This window comes from Ostrea edulis, chromosome 3 (assembly GCF_947568905.1).
Source record: "Ostrea edulis chromosome 3, xbOstEdul1.1, whole genome shotgun sequence".
In the NCBI taxonomy this organism is placed as follows: Eukaryota; Metazoa; Mollusca; class Bivalvia; order Ostreida; family Ostreidae; genus Ostrea; species Ostrea edulis.
In genome coordinates, this window is record NC_079166.1 from 33,395,907 (window position 1) to 33,412,649 (window position 16,743).

Below are 16,743 nucleotides of genomic sequence, written 5' to 3' on the forward strand. Positions count from 1 at the left end.
ACCGAAGCTGAAAGTAAATTTCCAGACATGAATTATGAAGAACTGCTCCTAGATTCGGTGAAGGCGTCAGTCAAAATATTCAGCCGAGCCGAATCTCAACCGAGATCAACTTACCTTTTGTTCAAACCCTAATTGCATGAATGTTATGATGTACTAAATACAAATGTACATATCCTTTTTCTCTCAAAATTTCTAATAAAAGATTAATAAAATTAAACTTATAAACAACATATTTGAAGTATCATTAATCCATAACTTAGTGTCAATTCATTTACTTTCAGATGATGCAATTAAACACAAATTTTCATTACCTCTTGTAAATATCCAATTGACAATCACATGCAATATGTGACTCCATTCTTTATATCATAAGACAAGAATATTGAATAAAATATTTTAAAACATCTTAAAAGCAAGTATCCCCTGCTCCCGAAATTGAAAGTGTTCCACATTACAACCTCTCCCTTTAATGTGGTGCATGGTATTGAGGAGAAATCATGAGCAGGGACATAGACATTATGAACTGTACTTTGTGCATTGAGGAAAAAGATAGAAAAAAGATTCATCATCGATGTGACCAATGTCATTGTTGCGTATGATACAAAATAATGACTGCTGAAGTATCCGAGGGAAAGTGAACATACCCTTGTACATGAAAAAAGCTATAGATCCGCTGTAAATGGTAGTAAAATATTAGATCCCTGGGTCAGAACAATGTGAACAACATTAATTGATAATAAAGTATTGTACAAAACTTCAAGGCTATCCGATAAGCCATATAGGAGGTGTGTTCTCTAGCTGTTTTACACCACCCACCCCTCTTAGATCCATTATAGATTTAATGATAACAGTTGGATCCTCCTGTCCCGACAACATGCACATCTGCAAATGATAATGTTCAAAGTTTCTAGTCTATCAAATAAGCCATATAAATGTAGAAGTAGAAGTATTCACAAGTTAGTTAACATCTTCCACCCCTCTTAGATCCACTATAAATTTTAGGAAATAATTGGATCCTCACGCTCCGACAATATGCACATCTACAAATGGCGGTGAAGCATTGTACAAAGTTTCAAGTCTATCGGATAAGTCATATAGGAGGAGAAATCTTTTTTAAAGCTATTGTTACGTACTTGAAACTAAATGAATTTTTAGAAAGAGTAGGTTGCCCTTTACCAAAATCATAATTTTCATGGCACCAGGGACCAGAGGAAAGGATTCTGGGACGCGTTTTACAAAACAACTTACGACAAAGTCGCAAGTCTTAAATTGTATTACACTGTTATTACTTTGAGTGAGTGAAGGAAAACTTTTCTGAGGCTTAATTTTCAACATTCTAAAAAACATATTTTGCATTTGGAGTGAATGATCTTACAATAAACTGGAAAATTGCAGTATGTAAAGTTGGCCTTAAGTCGTAAGTTCTTTTGTAAAACGCGCTCCTGGAAAGGATGTACCAAACTTGTAATGTTTGCTTTTGAGAGTTATGTTTTGAAAACATGGAAGCAAAGAGAGAAATAGATATCAAGCCCATGGAACCTGTTTGAGACCATGTGACTATCGTTAACGCTAGTGCTGTGGAATAATTTTAATTCATGGGAGCCAATGTTCGTGGGTAAGCAAAATTTTGCTGTTTCGTGCGGACGTAATTTCGTGGGTAAGCGATACGATGTACTAGGAGAGATAACTCTACTTAGTTTAAAAAATGTTCGAGGACACGTAAATTCGTGGGTTAGAGTGACCCACAAAATCCACGAACATCAACCCCCTATGAACAATGATGATTACACAGTACTCGTTGAATCACATCAGGTCCCCATTAGTCTTCTTTATCTCGTACATGCAATTCATATATATGACAAACATCAATCAGACACACTTGAAGTATATCAACCCACACTACATGCCAAGAAAAGTAACTGCTGGTGACTAAGAAATTAACATATGTTTCCCACTTCTCAACAGTCTCCAAATATTTATTAAACATTTTGAAAAAGTTTATAATCAATCCATTGACTATAGTACACATGCTTAAAATCAGGTCTTTATTCTTTATAAACAAGTGCATTGCAGTGATCTGGATATTTTCATTCGCGTTTAAGAAGACAGCTGTCTATCCGAATCACTGGGCGAGAGAAACTATTTTGTTTATATTTACTTCAATAATATTGAAGTTTTAGCCTTGAAAGTTTGAATACACCTTATATCATTCATCTGAAGAGCTTCCTCTCATTTATTAGGCACGATGTTCTTTCTAAATGTTGCTGTGCTGATTTTCTCTGTGATGTTCGTTTCTTCAAACCGGACGAGCATTGTGACAAAGGAAAATACCTCGCTAAAAGTCGAAAAATCCTCAATCCAACAAATTCTCGTAAACCAGGAAACCTTGATCAGACTGGAGTTGGAAAAGAAAGTCAAAAGCTTAGAAAATGACGTAGCGAACTTAAAGAAGGAGAATGAAGGTATAAAACAGGGCTTCCTGAGCAAACTGCTGGTTCAGGAAAAGGAGCTGACGGACATGAAATCTCAGTTGAACGAGACTATCGCGTTACGTGGATCTGTGGAGGACTTGGACATGAAATATACACGGATAAGCAAGAATCTAACAGGTATGAGATATGCGTGTCTTTTCTGAATTTTCTTCAATATCAAAACCACTTTTGAAATGCAAATGAATTTTTACTTGCAAAGCAGATCCATCGCTTGTCTGGGTAGAAAAGTAACTCAGATGGAAATTCAGCTAAAATGTTACATGATGATATGTGTATGTACATGTAGCTATATTATATGTCACTGCATGCAATCCGATTTACCTTTACACCGTGACGAAAGCATAAACAAACCTTGGAGGTACAATCATTCAGTCTCAGATGTTGAACAGCTTCCATTTTGTTTTGAACTTTGTTAAAACACGAGGATTGTCCTGAAGGTTCGTGGACGCGCGCTGTTTTTCTCTTTATAGTAACGGCTATAACATTGAGCGCCAAATTAACATAAATTCAACAAAAAAAATAACATATCTTTAATTATTTGAAGATATCATCAATCCAATTGTTGCGCGCAATAATTGAACTGATGCACGCATCAAATAAATTGTTGCTCTCATCAATTCAATTATTGCTCTCATCAGTTGAATTAATGCACGCATCAATTTATTTGATGATAGCAATAATTAATTTGATGCACGCATTAATTTATTTTATGAGAGCAATTATAATTGATTTTAATTCAATTCAAAAGAACAGTAATTGAATGGATGCGCTCATCAATTCAATTATTGCTCTCATCAATTAAATGAATCGATACGTGCATCAATGTGGTGGAAAAATTGCTCACAAAATTTAATTTGAAGCTCGGTATAAATTATGTGATCATCTCTTCAATTCAATTGAAAATATTTCTAATTAATTACAATGCTTCTGTATAAGAAATTAAGCGCGCATCAATTATTTTAAAGAGAGCAACAATTCAATTAAAGATATCATTAATTTAATTGTGGATATGTTGAATTGAATATAAGTCTAATTATATGGTTGCTCTCTTTAAAAGAATTATTGTGAGCATCAATTGAAGTAATGATTTCGTTAATTCAATTGAAGAGAGCAATAATTCAATTATTGCGAGCATTATTTGAATTGATACGTGCTTTAATTGAATTATTACTCTCTTCATTTGATTGTAGCGCGCATTAATTCATTTGTTTGATTTGATTATCAATCCACTTAAAGGGACATGGACACGATGTGAGCCGAATTTTTTTTGTTTACATAGGTTAATTAAACTAGTAAAAGCTTCGTTTAAAGCAGATTTTTTCAATATATAAGTTAATTCTTAGCACAATCAAATATTTCGTAATGTTTGGCACATCTCATTTTGTTTTAAACACGCTATTTTCTATTAAACAGTTTAATGTAAACAAAAACATGGCACGAGCCTTGTTTACATAACAAAGAATTGCGAGTCCTGTATCTCATTTTTAACTCAACAACTAATGTTCAAAGTTGGGTTGACCATTAAAAATAGTTTAGTTAAGCATTATAAGCAATAAAAATGGGGGGGGGGGGGGGATTTGAAAATTTTCAGCTCAAATCGTGTCCATGCCCCTTTAAAGAGAACAACAATTCAAGTATAGCGTTCAACAATTCAGAATTGAAGATATCAATAACTATATAAAGAGGTCTTTAATTGAATTGTTACGCGCACCAAATGAATTATTGATATCTTCAAATAATCAAATATATCTGTAATTGTTTGAGTTTATGTTAATTTGGCGCTCCATTCTATAGCAATGGTGTGAAATGTTATTTTGTTTGAGACTATGATAATGTAGATATACCAACAAAAAATCAGTGTTATTAGCAAAGATGCTTTGTATAATTATATATATGTACAAGCTGCACAGCCCAACCCGACGTAAAGCCAGGCTTGGATTTCTCGAAGAAATCTCAAACTTAAAATTGAGTTTTCTTCTATTTGAGCAGTCTAAATTTGAGTAAAATCTAAGTCGAAGTTTCGACTTAAGTTCTTTTCGAGAAAACCAGGCCATATTGACGTTTCTGTAACGTTGCGTATTGGTCGTATAGCCGCAAATAAGGCGTGATGTCATATGTCAAAAGTTCGCTTGATGTTGACTGAGCAGTCAAACATCAACCAAAAAAGGACCGGTCAACAATGTACTGTGAGAACATTTGAATTATTGGACTTTTTATTGTATTGATTTATATAGAAAGTAATTTATAAAGGTATAAATGTCATTGACTCATTGGGTGAAATGCTGTCTGACGTTTTTCATACCTATTGTTAGACCGTTCTTTATATACTGATTCTGACTACGGATTACCACGTTTACCTGATCAAGATATAGGGCTCACGACGGGTGTGATGCTTACTCCTCCTAGGCACCTGATCCCACCTCTAGTATATCCGGGGGTCCATGTTTGCCCAAATCTTAATTTTGTATTATAAGATTGATCACTGTTCGTTATCTTCACCTTTTCATCCAAGAACGAAACATTAATATCCTCTATAAATATAAAAAATCTGGGAAGTATAATAGGCACGCTGTTATTTGTATTTAGGCGTTGCATTATTTTTCTGGATTAAGTGTATGAATTTTCCAAAGAGTATCCCTTTTTTTCAGAATATGCAAAACCAATAGCCTTTGAGGCACGGATGACATTTAGTTCTCAAGGAAGTAAACGTTCGACGTTGATATTCGATCACGTGATCCTCAATCATGGCAACGGCTATAGCAACGTAACCGGCAAATTCACTGCTCCAATGGATGGCTTGTATGTTTTTGGGTGGCATATTTTAGCCGTGTACAAAATGGTAACGCACACTGCGTTGATTGTGAACGATAAAGAAATCTCAGCTAACTATTGTCACACGAAAGGCACCGATGGCCACCAACCTTGCAGCAAAATGGCGGTGGTGAATCTGGCGACGGGAGATACGGCGTGGATAGCCTACACTGGTGGTGGAGATTATCATACCAATGCATATTATTCCTCTTTCAGTGGTGTCAAAATCTGAAGGTTTAGGATCTTAGCGTGGTGTGATTATAAATAGAAAACAAAGTATAGGATGGGCCACACAGTTTTTGCCATACAGATGTTCAGTGTATTAAGCTTGATAGTATATTGCAGTATTAGTAGTACTAGTCAAAGTAAAGAGACAATGACAAAGGAATTACTTGCTATCACCAACTTACTGTAAACCAACTTATATTCGCGTGTGAGAAATCTTCGCGAGTTTCGCGAGAACCACCTCATTGCGAATATTTCTCGCCGTGAACCAGCCATTTGATTTTTTCTTGTACATGTACGTTCAAGATTATCTTCGTCGCGAAAATTAGTAGCCGCGAACCAGTTCATCACTAGTAACTCGCGAAATAAAGTCGGTTTACAGTATAATGAAATGGATTGAAATAAATACGTTTGTTCTCTCACCGGTCAAGTTTCTATATGAGTGAAACATTTTGAAATGGAACGTAACATCAATACAAAAACATCATAATTACAAAGGATCTCAATAAAACTATTAGCTAACTCTGATATTAATGAGACAGAGAACAGTTTAAAATAAATAATATTTTATTATGTAACAGTTTACCATACATGTAGAAAACTAGTGTACAAATATGTGACATGTGAAATACTGCAATGTGATTTTATTAAAAAATACATATAAGAAATGCCTTTGTAATGTTATATGTACATGTATCATGATTTACATTCCAAGATAAATCAACAACAAAAATAACAAAGATTCATTATGATATAGTTAAATACATGTATACAGATGTACAATGACATCATAAGTCATATATATATATACATTATGTACATGGCACAATCGAAAAAGATTCGAACACTCGCTAATATTACAGAATAGAAATGTGGACTGGACTCGCACCCATAGATAGAAACACACCATGAGACATTCTGTGAATAAATACACAAATAACACTTCTTCACACACTCACCTCCACTTTAATAGTGTTACTTTCACTTTCACTTCTTACGATTCGATCTTGCTTGAATATTATACGTAACAATTCTTGGCATACTATATAGCATACCCTGGATTGAGACAAATATCATTTCGCAACTATTGCCAAAATTATATACAAAAGTCCGATTTAAAAAATTGAACACATTTCAAAATGCATCTTGTATCAAAATCATAATATCACAAAAAATATCAAATCATAAATGCATTTCATGGAGATAAATCACTAATAAAATTAAGCGACAACACCAGAATTAATGGAAAATTCAATTGCAGTGTCATCAGTGATATTTTCAACATTCCCCAGTTCATCTTCAGAAATGACTTCTTGGTATTTCGGAGGATGCATCACGTAGGACGGACACCTTGGAATGTGCAGTTCCGCTATGTCGCCACATTCATTACTGCTATGATACAGATCCTGAAAAGCGTAAGGAGGCGGCAAGTCTGTTGAATTCGTCTGCACTGCGGCAGATACAGTGTTGACCGATGAGCTGCGCCCTACAAATTAAATTTATATCTAATCATTTAAAAAGGGTTGGTTTCCTCGGAGAATAATATTATGACCGCTACACATTCACCTTGGAGTTTGTATATATAGAGGTTCCCTGCTGAGACTCGTGTCGTAACGACGTCAATCAGTGACGTAATTAAACGTCGCAACCACGTGATCGTATAAAGGTAATCTATTGAATGATTGGTTGTACATTGTTTAACGTCCCTCTCGAGAATTTTTCACTCATATGGAGACATCACCATTGCCGGTTAAGGGTTGTAAAATTTAGGCCTATGCTCGGTGCTTACAGCCTCTGAGCAGGGAGGGGTCTTTATCGTGCCACACCTGCAGTGACACGGGGCCTAAGTGTTTGCAGTCTCATCCGAAGAACCGCCCCATTTAGTCGCCTCTTACGACAAGCAAGGGGTACTGACAATCCAATTAAAATTAGATCCTATGATCCGCTCATCTACTATCGCTACAAGTACTGAAGTGTAGCGATAGTAGATACATGTAAGTGGATCATAGCACAAATATTGTACAGCGCATAGAAACTATATGTAATTTTGCGCTTTATAAATGAATAAAATGATAATAATTAGATTGGGGGTACTGAGGACCTATTCTAACCCGGATTAGATGTAAATGTAATCGAATTTGATTGATGCATCATGAAGAACAGACGACATGCATCGCGTATCTTTCTGAGTGACATGTAATTCTCAACAGTGCGTCGCCGTAGAAAGTTCAAGGTAATGTGAGATAGTCTTATTCATCTACAAAGACTTAATAAGCATAAAGGTCCCTGTATTTATTAAATACAGCTACGAATAAGGAAGTGTTTTGTCACCAATTATGGACATTAAAGACAAACTAAACTTCCTAGGGTCAGTATTCATACCATTTTATTTACATTTCCATTTTTTTGGCCTTTGATATCTTCACAATTTGTAATGATAGCCATTTCTTCATGTATGCGCTGCAGTTGTGCACTGTACGTCTAATGTAAACGGCCTTGACACTGACAGTGGACATGCAATTTAGGGTTTTTTTACAATTAGTTTATGGTAAGAGACATGTAAGATAAATTGCAAATACTAGCATTTTTTAAAGAACAACTAAACATCGAGGTTTTCTTATAAATCACACAGTGATACTTGTATATATCGTAATATACCTACCTAAATCCGAGGTCTCTTTGTGATAGAGACGACTGCACATATTTTTACAGTTTATACACAGGAGCATCAGGGCTATCACTGTAATGAGCGATCCGATAACAGCAACAAAAAATATTATGGCTGAGGTGGTACTTCTGGAATAAAAATTGCAAATGAAGTTGATTTTTGCTCGTGTTTCATGTCCAAATGACACTTTATGCAAAAACAGTCTCTCTGGCGAGTGCTTCTTAACATGGTGATGCATGTATTTTCAACAGTCAAAAAACCGAATTCATGATCTTTGATAAGATTATCCACGGAATGCTATTTGTTAATTTTCCATGGTTGAAACATTACTGACAACAATGGAAAGTTCGGGTTCTTAGAAATACTTTCAAAATATAAGTGTAGAATATTTGTTGTGCAAATAACAGCAACTAACTGAAGTTCAAGATTTGTCCTCACATCATCTGATGTAACTTTATCACAATACATGTAGATATTTAAAAAAAAAATGTTAGGTCACTGCATCAAAATAGGTCAAAATTTGACTCGTAAAAATAGGTTAATGAAAATATTATACAGACTGGTAGTTAACCTTAATAATCAACTGAAGCATATACAGTATGATTTATTTCTTGACCCTGACATTTGCTGGAATAGCCTTCATTATGGATGGATTAATTGTTTTAAGGTATTCAATGTATAACGCCCATATTTCATATATTAGTAAATGGATAGTGGGAGTTTTGTAATCATGGTATCATATTGAAGGGTTCATCAAATTAAAAAAAAAGATCTATCATAGTAATATTTAAAGATTTGTTTACTGCTTGATCTATTTCACCTAGAATTTTACATTGAAGTTTATGAGAATAGCATGTACAGGAATGCCGCGGTCATTATTCTACGATAAACTATCATACATGTAAGTATTAACAGATTACGAGAAAATTGATACACATCTCGCATGCGCTTCGAGTTTTGCTAATGCAACAATAAAGTCGATGACAGATAATTCAATTTTATAAACATAAATATCAATCAATATATATTTTAAAACAAATTCATTAATGATTGAAGAATATATAAACCAATCGTCTGCATTCCGAGAGCGATACACATATAAACATGGCGATGCACATACAATCTCTCTCACCCGCCAGAGATAACCTAGGTCCCAACGTGGGCGCCAAATGTAACAGAGACATTTTTATGCCTCTGATGGGATTTAAACCCGGGTCTCTGGCACTCAAGTCCAGCACTCTACCAATCGAGCTGAAGGGTTAACCCACTAGCCAGAGCTAGTAGGAATGCCATATCACTCACATTACAACATGTATTCAAAGCAAATTACATAATTCGTTAAATTCAAAATAAATACATGAATTATTTTCCAAAAGAGATTTTGATTACCCCTACCATCTCACCTTTTTCGTCAGCAAAAAGGAAAAAAAAATGTAGGCCTTTTTTTTAAACTGCCATGATGTCACAGTGACCTAATTCGTAACTTTTCTGAGCTGTAGTAGAATAGAGATAAATTTCTTGTTTTCATGCATGTTGCAGGATAACCTCATTAGTCTCCATATGAGTGAAAAATTCTCGAGCGAGACGTTAAGCAAGATACAATCAATCAATCATTAGTCTCGAAATGTTGTTTGAAATATAAAAGCCTCGGCTAACGATTTATATTTCAAAACAACATTTCTCGGCCTCGAAGGTTATCCTGCAACATAAATGGAAACGCGATCATTACTTCTCAAATATAACATTTGATTTCTTCAACATCGGACCAACGATAAATGAGGAATTCCAAAATTGATACGATTGCTTATTATATATTGGTAGTCCAATGAAATTTTGTGTCTCTATTCACTAGTCTTGCACGCTAGCTGTAAACAAAGAGTTGACTAGATATGATTTGATACACTCTAGACGACGTTTACGATAATATATATATATATATATATATATATATATATATATATATATATATATATATATATATATACCAAAAACATGTAGTCTGCGTTGTAAATACGTTTGTAGATTAGTGTAGTTATAGTGCTAGATGTATTTATATGTAGTTTTTGTTATTATTCTCTGTTGATATTGGCCACATTATGTAATTATTTTCGTTTGTCCTGAAGAAGGGACGGGTCGTCCCGAAAATTTGACAATCTGGTTGTTTGTGTCGTTGGTCATTTTAGTGCTTTGCATATATATATATATATATATATATATATATATATATATCGGGCCGAAATAGGTCGCACACAGAACGAAAATGTAAACTCAAAATAAACTAGAGATGCGCATTAGATTTTATTCATATAGAAATATAATAATATCCAATATTTTTACCTTCAATATGAGGAAATGGCTATCATTTCAATTGTTCATTTGGTAAAGATGTCGAAGGCAAAAACATCGGAAATGGAGAGAGAGAGAGAGAGAGAGAGAGAGAGAGAGAGAGAGAGAGAGAGAGAGAGAGAGAGAGAGAGAGAGAGAGAGAGAGAAACACTAAAATGACCAACGATACATGTACATAAATCCTAGGGACGACCTGTCCCCTTCTCAGAACAAACGAAAAAATTTAACCTAAGAAGAATACTCTTAAACCACTATACTCACGACTCATCTTCATTTCCACCGTTTTCCCGGGTATAGTCTGAACAGCACATGTGACCAGTGTTATTTGCTACACTGCAGTTAATGTTGGAGCAGTCATTCCGAGTGGGAAATAAATCAGGATCGCCCACCGTTACTGAAATAGACAATAAATGAAAATAGGAAGGCAATGGTGATATTCTCTCATTCAATTTAAATTCTTTCCTTTTTTATTTTTTATTTCCTTCTGTTTTTCTTGCCTTGAATGAAAGTGAAACATTGCATGATGAGAGTGACACCTCACAAGACCACTGAACTGCCGGATTGGTAAAGGGTGTCAGCTGATATAGAAATTCGTACAGTCCCAGTTCTCCTATCAATTGGTTTGATTTTATTCAGCACTGCTTCTCTCCGTAAAAAGTAAAAGAATGTCATTTTCTCATGACCAAGTTATCCCAGAGATGATTAAAGAGGTGGCATGGGGGTAAACGGGTGCTTAGAAGAACATTGATATGAAGCAAATTATGCAACTTTTTTTTTCTCCGAAGAAGGTTGTTCACAAACAACATTTTTTTTCGGAGTTAAGACATACACTGGTACATAAGCGACTTATGTTTATACAGTATATTTGACAACGAAAACTCTTAATAACTTGGCAAATATTCGTCAATATTTATATTGTTAAAATCACAGGTACCAATGTGTACTTTTGTCATTTTGGCTACTGTCTCGACGCAGATCTCAAGATACACCGTTGTAAAATTGAAATTATTGAAGTTGTTGTTTATTTGTTCAAAGGCAATAAAAGTACACCCCATCTGCTATAGCCATAAAATCGACAAAGTACAAGTAGGAGTGACTGTTAGGCTTATACAGTAATATAAGAAGAGTCTAATTGTATTTGAATGCGATAAGTGACAGTTCCAAAACAGAGAGAGAGAGAGAGAGAGAGAGAGAGAGAGAGAGAGAGAGAGAGAGAGAGAGTTTCGTTGGGAACAAACTTCCTTGTTTTTGTGTTGACACAGTTGTTTAGTGTTCCCATCGAATATGAAAATAGAGTACCAAAGCATATGAGTAATGTCGATTTATTTGCTAGCTCACACAGGTAACTCAGTGAAGGGTGTACTTATTTCTATAACTACTGTATATATAAAGCAATCAAAACAATTATTTTTAAAATTCTGTTTCTGAAATCGATTTCCAGTTGATTTTTCATGAAAGCTAATCAAAAATTGGTAACACATACAGTGCTTCATGTGGTACTTCACTTTCACATCTTCAGTTCTTGACATGTGAAGAGGATGTTGGTGAGAGGTGACGAATCAATAACCAAGATGACATTTTAAAAGTTGTCTAAGAACACTTGATACAATAAATAAATAAAAAGGGATGCATGCGGTGATATATAAATTTTTGGTTGTAATAAACACAACTATAAAAATTCTAAATAATAAGGGAAATGTAAATTGTGTATGATATTTAAAAGTTGAAATATATTACCCACCCCCCTAAATTGTCCACACTGTTTCTTAACTTAATTGAGATATAGAAATCGTGGGAATAAATTACATTCTGCAGGAGAATTGTATTCATTTTCGTCATCTTTGGGGAAAAAATTGTTTGCAGCAATTGTCGTTGCCAGCATTGTGAGAATGACATCAAAACCTTTGCCGAAACTTTTTAAATCCGGCGATTTCGAGTTCGGGGGTGGGGGTGGGGGTGATGCGGTATATTGAGGAGTATCATAGGCAAAATGAGCGAATTGTTTTATCGTCTTTGGCAATGTATATCCGTTGTCTTGGAAAACAAGAACAAGTACTATTTCTTACCCGAGTTTTTTTTATTTATTTATTAAAAAGAGTGTTTTATTTGGGTATTCAACATATTGCTGGATTTCTAGTAAACAATAAATAAGATGTGCATGATCAGATACGATGTCCTATCATTTCTTAGGAATCTACTTATTAAAATATTACAATGTATTCGACCTTAAATTCTGCGTGATACTGCATAATATGTTAAATGTCACCATGTCCCCTCATCATAATGACAGCTGCCATGAAAGGTCACCAACATTAAACGAAGTCCTTCTAGACACACAATAAATTATGCAATATTACTCTTACACTTTCCATTGGGAATTCGAAGAAAGGATTACAACACAAATGAACAAAGGTGGGGTAAAAACCATTCAACAATGTTAATATTGATAAACTACACATAAACACACAGTACGTTATGTAATTTATATGACGACTATTCCTAGTTTCTTCCTACATTCTCAAAAAGTTAAGGCGATTCATTTATATTACATCATATATTAATCTTTTAATTTCGAAATAACTATACATGTATATTGTTTATAAATAGCTCTATTTTCGTTTTTTAAAACGGAGAATCTGGAGACTCAGATATCGACACACGTTCAGGGCTAGTAACTCAATACAATATGTATATATACACTACATGAATATAACACATATATATGTTATTTACATAGGTACAAGGTTTAAGAGGAAAAAAAATCAATCACTATTTAACAGCCAAAGGTATCGACGAGGAAGCAAAACATCAGCCACGGAGAAGATACAAAACAGAACTCTGTAGTATGATAAGTCTGCTATCGGGCGTTCTAGACTGTTATAATGCACAATATCATATACATATATGATTTGTAAAATAATTGAACCTAAGATGATGTTAAACTTACCAGAGAGAAAAAGCCAATTGATAATTAGAAATCCGTGATTCCACATCGTTTTTCCTCATTCCACCTGAGTGTTCAAATCTGGTTTAACCTCAGCTTAGTTGTTGTTATTGTTCAAACGAATTTAAAGTTCCTGAGGTTTTTGACCCATATCAGTGAAAACACGTGACATGAATAACCAATTATTGACATACCCTGTACTCTAAAACGTGTCAGGATTGTCTTCTCCAACGCAACCCAAGTATGTAGTATAGGGCTGCGCATAGAATCGTTAGATGTGATACACTGTAGTTAACATCGATCTGATTATACTGTTAATTAATCCGAGTGTCCAAGGTGGCGAAGAAAAATTAATTTTTCAAAGATGAATTCTTTTCAGGTGACACCCGCCCCCTCAAGTATACCAACTTTGACGTCGCATGGCTGCGCAATATATACTGAACTTTAGATTAAAAAACATAAAATTTTATCGATGTTTTAGGAGGGTAAATTTACAGGCCATACTTGGAATACAGTGAAATAAATGGTGTTCTAGAATCCTCAAATTTTAGATTCAAATCTTCACTTTATTTTCGAATATACAGGTTTTTTATTAAAAAGTTTTCAGTTGTACGATCGAATATACCAACCACAGCCATTTCCAGTCCTGTATCTGAAGTTTCGCATCGCACAATTTGATATACTGAACTACCTTGGTTTGATAATTACAAAATGTACATGTAGTTACTATCGTATATATATCTGAAGATTTCAGTAATAACATTTCCCCATATAGAGCAACAGAAAGTCGAAAATGCTAACTAAAAGACCATTAACTACATACTGACCAGCATCGATATATACTGACCATTACATATATTTATATCTACTGACCATTATCTATATGTACTGACCATTATCTATATATACTAACCATTATATATATGATTGTACTGACCATTATCTATATGTACTGACCATTGTCTATATGCACTGACCATTATATTATCTATATGTACTGACCATTATCTATATGTACTGATCATTATCTATATATACTGACCATTATCTATATATACTGACCATTGTCTATATGTACTGATCATTATCTATATATACTGACCATTATCTATATGTACTGACCATTATCTATATGTACTGACCATTATCTATATATACTGACCATTATCTATATTTACTGACCATTATCTATATGTACTGACCATTATCTATATGTACTGACCATTGTCTATATGCACTGACCATTATATATATGTACTGATCATTATCTATATATACTGACCATTATCTATATGTACTGACCACCATCTTCATGTACTGATTAGGACCTGGTTTTGTCTCAGAATTTTTATTTTCAAAATGTGCATTGTCAGTTGTCAAGTGATAGCATGGAGCAGAGACATAGATACATGTAAATTCATACCTTTGGTGGACTTTCCTGAGATTTACACAGTCATGATCAGTCACCGCAAAATGAGGAAAATGCTGTCAATTCAAAATTAGCCGAGAGAAAGCGTAAACATTGTAGTGCACAGACACCTGGAGTGTGGATAGTGTGTATATATTTTTTGTACAACCCCCACCCCTCCATGCCCAATGAAAAGGATTTTAAAATATAAAACCAATGGATTATATGTATGTGATTTCCCCGCCGACCACTTCCTGAGTCGTTTTAAATAGTCAGTTTCTACTTTCTGTAAGCTTGTGATATACTAATATACATGTATGTGCATGTAGAGTCAGGGGCGTCGGCAGGTATCTGATTGTATATATGACATCGGGGAGGCAACTGGCTTGAAAAGGGGGGGGGGGGTCTAATTAACGTGTTTTGACTTAAATTCAGATTTCCACCAGTTACTCAGTATTTTCTCCCCATTATGTCAAGGTCTTAAACACATCGTCTGATTAAAAACCCAAAGTTTTTTTTAAAATCAGATACATCTAAAAGTGTTCAAAATGAATCTCCTTCCATCCCGGACTGATCACAAAGTCGTTGGCGACTGCCGAAATTTAATTTCTAACTTTGTTTTTAATTGGGAGGTGGGGGGGGGGTAAAATTATTGGGATGGCGACCCCTTTGTGTACATATGTTAAAATCTCACAAGTGATTAATCCGAGATTCCTCTGACTCTTACCCCCGCTTTTATATTTGACATGTGCGGGGGAGAGTCAGAGCGGACTCCATATTGAAAAGTGGGAATTCAGCGACACCAGCTGGTGTCGCTGCTTTACCTACCTCTTACAACTTTATTTCGCGGATCTATCTTCCAAGACGCGAGAATTCAGTTATCGGAAGATAAATCTGTAAATAGATCATGATTAATACGATGCTATCGCCGTTTAAACGGCCCTAACACCGACAAATGGAGCATCACTTGAATTCGGTCGCCGCCTCGCCATTTGATTTCTTTGCGCATGACGTCAGCACACATAAACACAAAATTTCATCGTTTAAACGGCGATAGCATCGTATTAATCATGATGTATTTGTAGAATAATCTTCCGATAACTGAATCCTCGCATCTTGGAAGATAGATCCGCGAAATAAAGTTGTAAGAGGTAGGTAAAGCAGCGACACCAGCTAGTGTCGCTGAATTCCCACTTTTCAATATGGAGTCCGCTCTGACTCTCCCCCGCACATGTCAAATATAAAAGCGGGGGTAAGAGTCAGAGGAATCTCGGATTAACAAGTGATCAACTCAAAAGCTTGCAAAAAGTAGAAACCGACCAAAAAAAAAAGAACAAAAAAAAAGAGACCTATGAAGGTGATTAGTGGGGAATCACATATTTTGGATATAGGTGTCTGTATGTAAATTAGCTGGTTCGGGTATTATTGAACTGTCGGGAGGTACTGGGCATGGAGACGATTTGAACTGAAGTTTTTCAAAATTTTATTTTTCCTTTTTCATTGTTTAGAATGCTAAAACTAAGGAATTTCTTATCATCAGCAAAAATTTAAATGCCATTTGTTGAGTTACAAGAGAGATAGAGAGTTCGTGTAATTCTTAAACAAGGCTCGTTTACATTTAGATTGCTTAATAGAAAATATCATGTGTATGGGTAAATACAGAATACAGGAAGCTCTGATAGAATATACCGATGTGACTTTTGCTGAATTGTTTTAATGATGATCATGTGTGACCTGTTTCCATGTAGTTGTGCCAGTGTTTAACAATACGCACTTAGCCTCCGTGTCAGTGCTACTTAGATTTTATTGCAAAAATATAATTCAACACATAATAATTATCTGCTTAGGT

The 16,743-nt window shown here is 34.8% G+C and overlaps 2 protein-coding genes across 3 annotated transcripts; one reads left to right on the forward strand and one right to left on the reverse strand.

Annotated features, from left to right (window-relative positions):
• Window positions 1-2,062: 2,062 nt before the first annotated feature.
• Window positions 2,063-6,196, forward strand: LOC125676001 (uncharacterized). The gene is made up of 2 exons (XM_048913871.2): window positions 2,063-2,609; window positions 5,141-6,196. Exons 1-2 carry the CDS (start codon window positions 2,246-2,248, stop codon window positions 5,533-5,535), a joined length of 759 nt encoding a protein of 252 aa, XP_048769828.2. The 5' UTR covers window positions 2,063-2,245; the 3' UTR covers window positions 5,536-6,196.
• LOC125676002 (uncharacterized) lies at window positions 6,158-13,767 on the reverse strand. Of its 2 annotated transcripts, none has more exons than XM_048913872.2 (4): window positions 13,490-13,767; window positions 10,804-10,936; window positions 8,191-8,324; window positions 6,158-7,014 (listed from the first exon to the last, which is right to left on the reverse strand). In XM_048913872.2, exons 1-4 carry the CDS (start codon window positions 13,533-13,535, stop codon window positions 6,749-6,751), a joined length of 579 nt encoding a protein of 192 aa, XP_048769829.2. In that variant the 5' UTR covers window positions 13,536-13,767; the 3' UTR covers window positions 6,158-6,748. The 2 variants fall into 2 exon arrangements, with proteins under 2 accessions (XP_048769829.2, XP_056016489.1); XM_056160514.1 differs by lacking the exon at window positions 13,490-13,767 and adding an exon at window positions 11,040-11,711.
• Window positions 13,768-16,743: the final 2,976 nt, after the last annotated feature.